Raw genomic sequence first — 14,286 nt, 5'->3', positions numbered from 1 at the left:
GCGTTTCGGTGTGTACAAGGCACGTAGGTTAAATAAATTTGTCACATACACACACCAACACGTGGAAAATATTAACTGCAAAACATCATTAGTTTGATTCATATTTTTTTAACATGTAAGAATCAAAACTATCATTCAAACGTTTATTCTACCAGCCACAGCCAGCTCAAGTTAAAATTTCTATGTAATTACTGAGCACTCTTTTAGATAAAATAAAACTTTGTCATTCGTTTTTGAAGTACCTATCAAGAGAGCCTTTACCTGCTGGTGTGGTGAAGAATAATTTAAGGTGGCTCGCCTAGGTTACCCGAAGCTCAGGCTGCGTTAGATGGCGTTAATCTGCAAATTACCAGTCTTATTTTTTTTGTGGAGTCGTACAGGCATTTATATACTTTCAATTATGCTTCGCGAACATTTAATATTAAAATTGACGTATTACAACAAACATTCAACTTCTCATTGTAACGTTAATCCCCTTAATGTAAATAAATTTACTATTTTACACTATTTTTAAGTACCACTCACACATACAAACAGTGTTTTTGTATTCCTTCTAGTCGATAATTTCACGCGGCGACAGCTTGTTTAAATAGCCTTGCGGTAAATACGTGCCATCGCATGATTTGCATGGAAGTACTGGGTTCGAATCCAGGACTTTTTATCTTTTTTTTTTAATACTACGTCGGTGGCAAACAAGCATACGGTCCGCCTGATGGAAAGCGGTCACCGTAACCTATGGACGCCTGCAACTCGAAGAGTGTCGCTTGCGCGTTGCCGCCCCATTAGAAACTTGTACACTCCCCTTTGCTGCGTATGCACAGCAAAAAGGAGTGTACAAGTTCAAAGGAGGGTTTGGGTTGCCGACGACTCAAAGGACAATAGACGGAACAAATTAGTTCCGTAAGTCCTCCCGTCGTCAGCACCCCGCACCCTCGTTGAGCTCTGGCAGCCTTACTCACCGGCAGGAACACAACACTATGTGACACTATTTTTTTTATCTAAGGAGTGATTTCGATAAAATATTATATTTAGCGAGGGTATTAAAAGTTGTGTTTTATATCTCAACTTAATAAATAGAAAATCGAAATGACAATAAAAAAATCAATATGTTCTCTAAGACAAAATTGATACCTTCGGCTCTCCATTCTTGCTCAGTCAATAAAAAAAACGAAATTTATATCCAAAAAAATACAAAAAGTTTATATAATCCTGGGAATCGAACGCACCTTCACGGCGTGACAGACGATTGTTCCCCAACGACGCCATTACATAACACGCTGTTACCGACGAAATTGGGCTATACATATATAATTATTTAAATATAAATAATAATGTCAAATCCATACTATTACAAATGGGAAAGGGTGTGTGTCTGTTTGTTTGTCCGTCTTTCACGGCAAAACCGGAGCGACGAATTGACGTGATTATTTAAGGGGATTTAGTTGAAGGGATGGAGAGTGACATAGGCTACTTTTTGTCTCTTTCTTACGCGAGCGAAGCCGCGGTCAAAAGCTAGTTTATTATAAATGGGAAAAGCTGGTTACTCTATAATCTGAAGTGGAAGAATTCGTTGTTTCACCAAAGATAATTTGTGTTTGTTTGTTTGTCCGTCTTTCACGGCCAAACGGAGCGACGGATTGACATATGCTACTTTTGTCTCTTTCTAACGCAAGCGAAGCCGCGGGCTAAAGCTAGTACAGCACGGGAAGCATGGTCGCGCGATAGACGATAAAATATCAGGCCGTCCCTGTCGCACTATTAGTAAGTGCGATTATAGGGACGGCCAGATGTTTTATCATTTATCGCGCGACCATAATTGCCTGCCTGGACCAGATTATATTGATGATAATTATTATTTGTAACCATTTAGTTAATATTGTCTTCAGTTACCGCGATAGTTACTCATGAAATAAAAACTATGAAAACGGATTAAATCGTGTATAATGAATTTACAATTTATCCCGACGTTTCGAACACTACAGCGTTCGTGGTCTCTGAGCTCAGCGGGTGACTGAGGAAAAATTACAATGTGCAAAAGCTACCCACATACCTACATACATATTCATATATATAACTATTTAGTTGTTGAAGAAAAACATTCACACAACAATAACATAGGTCAACTAGCTCAGTAAATGTAAGGAAGTCAGCACATTACTAAATTACTAATACTATGCCACACTATGACCTATGTACCTGACCTGACGTGTAATATTTTATTTTATCAACAAAGGCATAATAAAGATTGTAATGTATTTTTGTATGAAAATAAAAAATAGGAAAGAAATATAGTAAGAGTCTTTTTTAATAGAATATTTATTCTATTAAAAAATAAAAATAAAACTTAATAAATCCAAAAAAAGTTCAAATTATTAAAAAAGAGCCCGGAATCGAACTCGAGATCTCCTGTTTCATAGTCAATGCATTTGACCGAGACGCCATTTCGATTTACACTAGCAGTGTCGAAATACACGATATGTATCTTTATTGACAAAATGCGTCATTATTTCTGAGTCTGTTTGAGTTAAGTAAACCAATATCTTTAAATAATTACTTGTCAAGAGCCAAGTGTCACTGATGACAATGTCAACTAAAAATGCGCGAAATATGACGGCTCTGTGTCTGTACACAAAATTTGGCACACACATTTTCGTAAAATGAATAAAAAATTCACATGGATTTGTCCATGATTTCTGTATGAAACAATGTATTTCGTTCAATACTGCGACGATGGATAATGTATAGTAGATGTATGCGCATATTTTTATTTAGTTGTAGTGTGCGGTGACTAAATAAATGGTAGATGTTTTTTGTATGGAAAACGAGCCACCTTAAGTACATAAATCGAAATAAGATTGATTTCAAACCGCTGTTTTCATTCAATAATTTCTACGTGTAAATTTGCAAAATATGTGACGTCACACTAGGGAGGGGGGGAGTCTAACAAATGTGACCAGCTGTGACAAGGAGGGGCGAGGGGTCAAAAATCATGTTTTTAGTGTGACGTAACTAATGGATGATCCCTTACATATCGTAGGAATAACTTGTATTTATTTCAGTCGTCAGACAATTTACTACGAATATGCAAAAAAAATTAACAATCTTTCCACATTGGTATTGAATTTGTTTCGTATTCAAATCGAACGACGTAAAACAAATCGTTCCATATTTAATTCTATTTAATATTTTATTGCTACAGATTAGGCGTAAAAAATAAAATAAATTAAATTAAAATGCAAAAAGTTTGACTCGTGAAGGATTTGAACCTCCGCCCTCCGATGATCATGTCCTTGAGTATATCGACGCTCTCACCTACTGAGCTAACGAGCCGCTACGTGGCCGCTTCAAATTTACCATCGCATGCAGGAAAATGACGTCACCGTGCACTCGACAGCACTACAAATTACAATTATGACTCGACTGAGTGTTATCAAAGAGGATAGAGTATTAAAGAGAGTTACTGTCAAAGTAAAATGTACACATTTTACTTTGACAGTTACAATCACAGTGCATAGACTGCCATCTCTCGACACAGGCTTAAAACTTTTGAACCTCAGTTTTGACAATTTGGCCCATATTCTTAGCTTGATATGTTTTAAAATTACAAATATTAATATTAGCGCCATCTAGCCGAGCGTACCCCAAAGGTGTATCGCCATCTAGCTCACCGTACCTAATTCTGTATGGTTTTGAGGTACGTTTTTTTGACTTTATCTGTCTATACGAAGTTATATAGGTCTTTGGTGTTATCTAGTCTAGATAATATGTAGTGACTAATACTTCTAATTTTAAAAATGTAACTTGTTGCAAAGTCAATTTTAATAACTGAAATGACAATCAATTCGATTCGTATTTATTACTTTTAAAAGGGACCTATGTGCTCTAAGAACAAATTAAAATTTTATTTATTAAGCACGCATTAAAGTATTAGGCCTTGAAATAGTTTCCGAGGCGTATTTGTCATGCTGTGCATTGATGTCATGAGAATTGTATGTGTTCCATTATTTCGTTTCCGCGATGGGAACGAACTGGAATATATGTATAGTTTCATGTAAATAATTCCTATGTCCCTTACCTACATTACATACTGGATCGGCGTATTTTTTGACAATTTGGCACATATTTTTAACCTGGCAGGCAATTATGGTCCCGCGATAAATGATAAAACATCAGGCCGTCCCTATTGCACTATTTGTAAGTGCGATAGGGACGGCCCTATGTTTTATCGTTTATCGCGCTACCATGATTGCCCTGCTGATATGTCTTAAAATTGTCAAATATTAATGTTAGCGCCATCTAGCCGAGAATAACCATTTAGACGATCATACATGTTTCTTGGTGCTTGCAAGGTACCTTTTTAACCCCCGACGCAAAAACGAAGGGGTGTTATAAGTTTGACGTGTCTGTCTGTCTGTCTCTGTGTGTGTCTGTCGGTGGCATCGTAGCTCCCGAACGGATAAACCGATTTAGATTTAGTTTTTTTTGTCTGAAAGCTGAGTTAGTCGGGAGTGTTCTTAGCCATGTTTCATGAACATCGGTCTACTATGTCGCAGTCGGGGGTTTTTTCAAAATTTTAATTTTGCGGTTAGGTTATTTCTTAGACTTTATCTGTGTATACGGGCGGAGTTACATCAATATTAGGTGCTACATAGGGGAGAGTGCGTGCTTCAAAAATCTCGAAGTTTAGCGTGACGTAGGTAATGAATAAATCGTCACTACTTTTAAAAAATCTCGTATCTCACGCTGTTCCTCAAAGTTAAAACGCAGTAAGTCTATATGCGTTCCATACATACTTACTACAATTTTCTTTTCATTGACAGACGAAGATACAAGTTTTTTTAAAAGTAGTGACGAAATGACGTAATGTAAGTAGTGACTACCTCTCTCGCCAGTCGACATTGCACGTTGAGCTTCTGGACGATGGAGAACCGCTGTAGCATCACGTCGTATATCAGCTGGCGGGCGTCGAACGATATGCTCTCTGAAACCAATGTCACTCACACATTTAAAGTAATCGATGGAATCAGGTGTTAGTGCGGTTTTGCACTACGTCCGATCCAAAGCCGTGAAAATACGATCCGTCATAGCCATAGAACTATTTTTATGGTATTTTACGCACTACATTCGATCTCCGTCATCTGATTTCTTTCCGTCATTCTTCGCACCCACGCCACAGCAACCTCTTTCGAGAGGCAGCTTATTAAAGCCTCCGCCACGCATAAAGCGTTTTGATAGCACAGCGGAATGCGGCGAGCGCATTCCGCTGCCAATCCGCGCTCGTTAGTTTCCGCCAACGTCCGCTGCCGGCGTATCATGCTGCCAATTTTATCACTTATCCACGTGGATAAGACATCTGTCACTCTAACACTGACATACTTGCTAAAGCGTGACGGATGCTTTATCCACGTGGATAAGTGATAAAATTGGCAGCATGATTCGCCGGCTGGGCGCAACGCCAGCGTCCGGCGCACCGCTATCATTGCGCTCCGCTAACGCTACGCTCTCAAAACGCGCATGTGTGACCGAGCTTTAAGATGATACAGAAGGGGTCAATTCTCCATACAAAAGCTCTCGACTATTTCCTCCCTGGTTTTTGAAGATAGAGCAATGAATTTTTCAACAGATTATTATTATTTTTTTATCTGTGTCGGACCGTTTTGATATTTTTATTTTTAAAGACGCTGGAGCCAATCAAAAATTTCCAAAAACGGCCTTTTTCATTATGGCGCAAAAAAGATGTGATACTCAAGATTGGTAACAATTAGCCAAAAAAACTAAACGGTCCGACACATATTATTTCATTCCGCTTGATTAACTTTTGAAGGAGGAAACAGTCGAGAGCGGAACCTCGATTTTAAAGATTTTTTCGCAATATCTTTTAACTGAGTTCCTCGATTTTAAAGAGTTTTTCGTAATATCTTTTAACTGGGTTGTTCTTAATGCACAAATTTTTTTTCGATAAATCTAGTTAATAACACTAGTATATTAATTTTAACTTCTGATTAGCAGAAACGTCTGCAATCGATGCCGTTAGTACTAGCTAGTATATTAAACTAGAATTCCCAAATTGAAAGGGGGGGGGGCTTCTTCCCATTTTAGCATTGTCGCTCCTGTAGCGTCTTAAGTAATATACAACCGGTTACCAACTTGCCTTCTCGCTAACTAAGAGAAATACCTGATCGGGAGCTGTTATAGTGCTTGATGCAGTCGACGAAGTGGTGGTAGATAGCGTCGGAAGTGAGGCAGCTCGACAGGTAGTACTCGACCGGTTCGCGTACGTCGGCGTCCGAATCCGCGAGCAACGCGCAGTACCTGAGGACAAGTGGGAGGTAGTGTCGTACTGGAGAAAATTGATGATAACGTAAGGTACATGAGGTATTCAAGACTGGATAAGGTGAAGCTGAGCTAATAAAGGTGAAGATATCATTACTTAGCGAGAGCTGTAGTGTAAATAACCGGACCGGAAACAATAACCGGACAGAGGCGGCCGCAGGCAGCAAGATGTTAAAGCACATAGACTGAATAAAAAAAAATAAAAATCATTTATTTCGGACCACAAAATCCATACGAGGTTAATACTTACACCTAATACTACCACTATGTTAGTTTCCTTAGTACCTAATTACTACATATTTACTATATACTATTTTTCAAAATTTGCTAGGGAGAGGTGCAGGTTCGACCAGTGTTGCATATAGCGACTATCAAGCCGGCCCGCTATCGCACCCAGCATAGCTGGGCACCGTTAATCAAATAGTTAACTTCGATAATCGTTAATCCGTTACTTAAAAAGTTAACTTCGTTAATCGTTAAAGCGATACATTTCGGTAGATTTAACGGAAGTTAAAGTTAATCGATAATCCGTTAACACGTCATAAAAATAGGACTCAACTGTAGGTATTATGTATTTCTATTTACTAAGTATCCACCAAAAACCATTAAAACCTGTGACGCCAATCGGTAAAAAACCGAAATGTAATAATTTCAGTCTCTTCGAGCGTGTACCGCCGTTGGTTGGCTAAATACTAGGTTTTACTTCGGATTGGTAATTATTGGGTCATTCATGCGGTCGCGATCGTGGTGCGTCGGTTCTTCAGATTGAGATTTGAGATGACAACTCGATGCCTTGGGCCACGATAACTTGGTAGAGTAATCTAAGGCCCGCGCCGGACTCTAACTCGTCAATGCGTCGGTTGCGCGATATGTCTGTCATGCCTGATGATTGCACTCTATTCCCAGGTTAGTAATCGATCTAGCACGCCTAATAAGATTTAGAAGATCTCGAATAAGTGATCCAAAGTCGCCAATTGGTCTTTAGACTGTTTATAACCGACGGATCTGCAACCGCCAAGAGGTGGCGCTAGTGAGCACCTATTCAGATCTCCTCAGCGTTAATTAGTGATTATAAATTAATTCAAGTATTTAAATACGAAAAAACGTGTTAATTGAGTAAACTGAGTGATACTTTTATTATAAACAATGGATGAACCGTGAATATTAGTGAAATAATTACTCTATTTTTAAATCACGGCAGCGAACGGACAAAGTGACATTTAAGTGCTGAATCTTGTGAGACTGATTTCCTTTGTTATAGTGAATTAATGGTGTATTTCATTGACCTACATAATCGCCAGGACTATACTAATCGTGTCTTATCCTATAAAAACTAGATTTCTTCTAAAAATCAATTTCAATATCCCGTCGATCGAACATTGTACAAGAGTGAGTGAAACAATAATAAACACAGCGCAGCAACTGAGCGAGATAACCAGTTATCTGTGACTACGTCTGATTCTAAGCTCCGCCCACGAACATAAAAACGTTGCCGTAAAAATAGGCCTACGCAACTATTCAACTAATTATTGAATGCAAATATTTGTCTCTAAATAAATAAAGATGAATTGCTTTGGGTGTAACGATCCTATTGTCAAATCGGAGATAGTAAGATGTGTTGCGTGTAGCTATACTTATCATTATGGGTGTTTAGGCATGACAATATCCTATTTCACGGAAAACAAAACAGAACTCGAGCGTAGATGGATCTGCTCGTCATGCTCAAATATAACGAAACGACAAAGAAATGATAACACACCTGTAAGAAAACCATATGATGCAACGCCGGCACAAGATATATCAATGAACGACCTTAGTCAGGACGACTCAAGGCTCGATATACTTAGCTATAGCTTGGCCCAGCGGCCTATGATACCGCAATCCAACGTAAACACTATAACGCTCGAACAAATTAGCGTTCTACTCGATACGAAATTAAGTAAGCATAACGAAACCATTTTAAATGACATGAAATGCTTAATACACTCAGAAATACGAGCGGCAGTGGACAAGGTCACCCATGATTTCGGTCTAAGGAATAATCTACTTGAAAATCGACAGCAAACTTTATCAAAACAATTAGAAGACACCAATAGACTCGTGAAGGTGCTACAAAACGAACATAACACGATAAAAATGCAGTTACACGAACTTCAAGCTCGATTTAATACGAATTCAGTTCCTTCATTAAATCAAAAGGAAAAAAGTTTGTTTTATATGGACTCGATGAGTATCATAGAGAGACCGAAGAAGACCTTTATCCTCGAATAAGTGCTATGTTTCAAGCATTATTAGGTATCAATATTAATCCCTACATAGAAACGGCAAAACGAATCGGCAACAAAGGGGCGCGCCGCCCGCTTGTTGTTGAACTAATTAGTTACCGCATGAAAAAATATGTCCTTGAAAACGCATCTTGCTTTTATAAAACTGGCTATGCGGTCTCCGAACTATTGGATAGCACTGCTCTAAAACATAGGAATCATATGAGAGAATGTCTACGAAACGCACGTAAAAATGGAAATTATGCAGTTATACGTAATAATCGATTATACATAAACGGCAAAGAATGTGTGATTGACTTCCAACAAATCATGCAACCCCCGATACATCCACCAGAACAACCCCCGCAGCATGACCTGCCTCGGCAGGCCGAGCAGCCTGCGATGACCCAGCCTCAGCCGTCCGAGCAGCCCCAGCAGTCAGGGAGTACTGGGCCTTCGCCGTACCCCCCACCACAGCAATCAGCCCGCGTCCAGCAGGCAAATCAGCTATTACAACCCGTTGGACCACAATTCACAGACCCTGCATATCAAAACCAAGGCAATCGTCCGAGTCAACGTATTGTGGTAGACACTAATGAAAAAACAGACTTGTCGTTTTTTCGTACCTAGATCTGATATATCCTGTGAAAGCGTAGATAGGGCACATGAATTTTCTACTGATGAAGAGACAAAACAAAGTAACTTGAATATTTATCATCAAAATATTTGTGGTGTAAGTAATAAGTGTCATGAGTTAGAACTTTATATAGATGAAAAGGAAAAAATATTGCACTATGTATGTTTAAGTGAGCATTTTTTGAGCGATACATCTGTTTCTTCTTTTTCTATGTCGAATTATTATCTAGCTGCTCATAACACAAGGAAAAACAAAAAAAGAGGCGGCACTTTAATACTAGCATCAATCGGCAGGAAATGTGAGGACTTGCCAATTTGCAATAACTTGTACACGAGGGACTGTTTTGAAGTATGTGGAGTTAGAGATAGTCTTACCAATACTTGCGTTATCTGTCTGTATCGAAGTCCTGTAGAAGGTCAACTTAATGAATTCATGCAAAAGTTAGAATTGTTATTAGATCATTTTGTTAATAAAAAGTGTATTATTTGCGGAGATTTCAATATAAACCTTCTTGTAGCGGACAAAAAAAGAGATGAATTTATATCATTGCTGAATTGTTATGGGTTTAAATTATTATTTAAAGACCCGACGTTTAGGAGAAATAACGCAATGTCTTGTATTGATAACATAATCACTAATGTGTCTGATGAAGCTATCATAAATTCCACTATTGATCATAACAACATAGCAGATGGGCATGCTGGTATATTCAGTGATTTCTTCTTTCAAGTAAAAAATGTAAAAACATCGCCACATTTCATTTATGTAGAGCAAAGATTGTTTAACAAAACAAATAACAATAAATTTAGAGATCTGTTACAATCCATTAACTGGTATGAGCTAGGAGTAAATAAATATCTAGAGAAGCTAAAAGAATTATTTCAACAATGTTTTGTGAAAAAAAAGAAGAAAATCTGGTTAAATAGAAAGGAAAAGATAAAATGGGTTACTAAAGGCATAAAAGTATCCAGTAAAATGAAAAGAGCTCTTAACTCCATTTGTAAGTCTGAATGTGATGCTACAGTTGTAAAATATCGTGAGAAATACATTCAACTTTATAGAAAAGTAATCAGACACGCTAGGAGACTTGAAATTAAAAAAGAATTGGATCGATCAATTGATTCTGTAAAGTATATTTGGAAACTAGTAAATAAGTGTAGAAATAAGGTTAAACAAAATAGACAAGAATCTATACAGCTTAAAATGGACAACAAAGTCATATGTGATTCAACAGAAGTAGCTGATATTTTTTCAAATAAATTTGATTACGGTAAAAATGTAGACGTAATAAAAACTAACACTGCGCATAAAATGTTAGAGAGTAGTGTAAACAAATATTATAACGATATGATATGGTGGTCAATAACACCATCTGAAGTCAAAAGTATTGTCTCTTCTATGAAAAACAAAAAATCTTGCGGAAATGACGAAATGCCGATTTCAATCTTCAAAGATAACATAGATTTACTGGCGGGGCCTCTAGCATATTTTTTCAATAAGTGTTACGAATTAGGCAGTTTCCCTGATCAGCTCAAAATAGCCAAGATCATTCCTATTCATAAAAAAAATACAAAGAGTGACCCAAAAAACTACCGACCCATCTCTTTGTTACCAGTAATGTCAAAATTATTCGAGAAACTTATCAAAAAGAGACTCAGTACTCATTTGCGATTGCAAAACGTAATAGATCCTAGACAATTTGGTTATCAGAGAAATATCGGCACAACGAACGCTATAGATACTCTTCTTACTGACGTAGTACAAAACCTTAACAACGGTTCTAAAGTAGCGGGAGTTTTCTTAGATCTGAGCTCTGCCTTCGATACGGTAGACCACGCGATCCTTATACAAAAATTAGAGTATTATGGAGTTAGAGGTAGGATTCTTGACTTAATTAGAAACTACTTACAAAATAGAAAACAATATGTTGAAATAAGGAATACAGTTGAAGGCCAAGAGAGAACTTTCAAATCTAGAGTAACCGCCGTAACAAGGGGCGTTCCGCAAGGGTCTATTTTGGGGCCCATATTATTTATCATGTTTATTAATGATGTCATAAAACACGTACAAACTTCAATAACAGATTTGAACGTAGTGATATTCGCTGACGATACTAATGCAATTATTAGAGCTGATAACGAAAATGACCTTAAAAATAAGGTAAGTACTGCTCTCACGGTTTTTCATGCATGGTTTAAAGAAAATAACCTAAAACTTAATACGGATAAAACTAGCGTAATGTTGTTTAAGAGTGATCGCAAGAACCACAATAAGCTTGAATTTACTTTTGATAATGAGGTAATATGTTCTGTTGAAGGTGTCAAATTTCTTGGTGTTTATATTGATGAATTTCTCAACTGGAAGCAGGAACTAGATCAAGTAGATAAAACAATCAGTTCCGCATGTTACGCTTTAAGAATCCTAAGAGAAGTGATCGAGATAAATCAATTAAAGGCAGTATATTATGCATTAGTTGAATCAAAATTAAGGTATAGCATAAAATTCTGGGGTGCTACTTATGATTACAATATTAAAAAGGCTTTTTTACTTCAAAAAAGAGCGCTAAGAATACTGGTACGTGTGCCGCAGTGGGTTTCATGCAAGGAGTTCTTTAACAAACTAGAAATTCTTACTGTGCCAAGTCTATACATTTTAATACTTTGTACTGATTTAGTCAAATCTCTGATAACAACTGAAACAGAGGATGATAGGATGCGCAGATTGGCAACAAGAACAAAGAACTTAAATCGCCCTTTTACACCCAAAATTAAGTTAGCTGAATACTGTGCTTGCTACCAAAGTGTTAAAGTTTATAATAAATTACCCGTTGAGCTCAAATCTATTTGTGACCCCGATGCCTTTAAAATTAAGTTGCGTTCATTTTTGCTTCAAAAATGTTACTATTCTATTGATGAATTCTTTTATTGTGACATTGGAAATTAATAATAATTCTTAATACATTGTAGATTACTTTTGTTTGTATTTGTTACGTAATGTCTTTGGCAATATCTGTCTATTAAATTGGTTTCTATCTTTATCTTTTCAATATTATTTTAACCTTTTAATAACTTAATGTTAATTAGTAATTTTCTTGTGGACATTTATTTTACTATATATATATATATATATTTTTTTTTTTTTAATGCATCTTTTAATGAATTATTATTCTTTAAATTCTGTTATGTAATTGTATTTTTTTCTTCCTCCTCACTATTTTGACAAATGAATTATTGAATGTTATGTTTCTCTAAATATTATGTTTTGTTATTGCATGCATGTGAATATTATGTTTTGATCTTGTGTGCCTAGATTTAAGATTCAAACACAATGTAATATTGTTAATGAATAAATAACTGTGAATAACTGTGAACTGTGAACCACCGAGCCGAGCAGCGGCTCCACAATGTTGGTGTATCTGTGGACAGAAGTTGTAACATATCGATTTAACACATTTACTACCAGACAAGAGATGGCGCACTATGTCGGAAATCAGAAGTTTAACTGCCCGTGCCTACCAGGCGGATTCTTGGATGCGTAAGTGTTAAACTAAGACGATAATAAAGACTATGGAAACGGAATAAGATTACACGGAATATCATTCGATACTTAACACTACCTTAAAGTGAAAGAAAACGAAAGAATAAGTCATGTCTAAATGTTATGCGACAAGTAAATAAAGCCGTAATATTTAAAATATAACTTAAAAAAAAAACGTCAACCTTCTGTCTGTCACTTTGCACAGCGATATTTTTGGCAAATTTTTCAAATTACACATGGCTCTACTTGCCTAAAATCACTTTTATCTTATCCAAAACAATCAAAATATTGTGCAACAGTGTGGGCAGGCCCAATACTGAACAAATAATAACATATCTTTTTGTTTCAGACGGTACGGTCTTGTTTGGCTGCGCCGTGTCGCTTTGACGGCCCACGTCAACGCCTTACGCCTACGAACTTTATTGTATTTCGATGGCACCACGCATGTGGATTTCTTTTGTGACCAATGCGACAACTCTTTTAAAACCCAGAGAGGCCTGAATATTCACATTACCAAAAAGCACCGTTTGTGTATCAGCCAAAATGACGCTGTTCTAAATTTCAACCCATCTGTGTTGTCCACTCCCCTTTCTGACGAACCAAATTCTACCCCCTTCCATTTATACCTTAGCGAACTCAAAAATAATGTGCCCGTTGTTAAAAGAGTTCCGCGCGGCGCCAGGATCACAGTCGCTAAGCACCTTTCAGGCCTAATTGTAAAATGCGTAGAAAATAATAAAATTGATGATTGGCATAATCTTTTCCTCTTTTCTTTCAATATCCTACATGCCAAAAAGGATAACAAAATTTCCTTAACACAAAAAATCAAAAATAATTGCGTTTCAAATTCTGCTCCACAAATTTCCTCTAATAGTTGCGCCTCATACACCTTCAATAGAACATGCGCGGATCCAGGGGGGGGGGGGTCATGGGGGTCATGACCCCCCCCCCTGGAGCCTAAGTTGGCCATACATATAGACCACGTGACCCCCCCCTGGGGCCCCGGGCCTTTACCACGTGACCCCCCCCTGGGCACGAAGCTGGATCCGCGCTTGCAATAGAACGAAATTGATTGAAAATAAAATTAGCGACGGTGATCTTAAAGGTGCCGCTCGGCTCCTATTCACAAGCGACGTGCTATCGCCAGATACTCCTGACACCCTTTCGGCATTAATTTCCAAACATCCCCCGGCTCCTTCAGTGCCACACGTGTTGGCTCCACCTACAGCCGACCAGGCCTGTCTCCAAATCGAAGGCAAAGACGTTGTCGACGCCATATTTTCTTTTAAAAATTAAAAACGGTTCGGCGGCCGGCCTGGATGGGATCTCGCCCCAACATTTGAAAGACCTAATCTCTCACTCCGTAGGAGACGCTGCTGAGCAGCTTATCTGTTCCCTCACAAAATTAATAAATTTTATGTTTTCAGGCAAAATCAATTCCGAAATTCTACCCATTCTATACGGTGCCAACCTGATTGCCCTAACCAAAAAGGACGGAGGGGTGAGACCCATTGC

General features: G+C 37.7%; 1 protein-coding gene across 1 annotated transcript in view; it reads right to left on the bottom strand.

Annotated features, from left to right (window-relative positions):
• The window catches only part of LOC125225234, a 54,908-nt gene that overhangs the window by 6,757 nt on the left and 33,865 nt on the right, over positions 1–14,286 (bottom strand). The window contains 3 exon segments of the mRNA XM_048128844.1: positions 4,881–4,981; positions 6,176–6,340; positions 12,606–12,649. Coding sequence (XP_047984801.1) covers positions 4,881–4,981; positions 6,176–6,340; positions 12,606–12,649 — 310 coding nt within the window.

This window comes from Leguminivora glycinivorella, chromosome 1 (assembly GCF_023078275.1).
Source record: "Leguminivora glycinivorella isolate SPB_JAAS2020 chromosome 1, LegGlyc_1.1, whole genome shotgun sequence".
In the NCBI taxonomy this organism is placed as follows: domain Eukaryota; kingdom Metazoa; phylum Arthropoda; class Insecta; order Lepidoptera; family Tortricidae; genus Leguminivora; species Leguminivora glycinivorella.
This window is presented reverse-complemented; position numbering and strand designations above follow the sequence as displayed.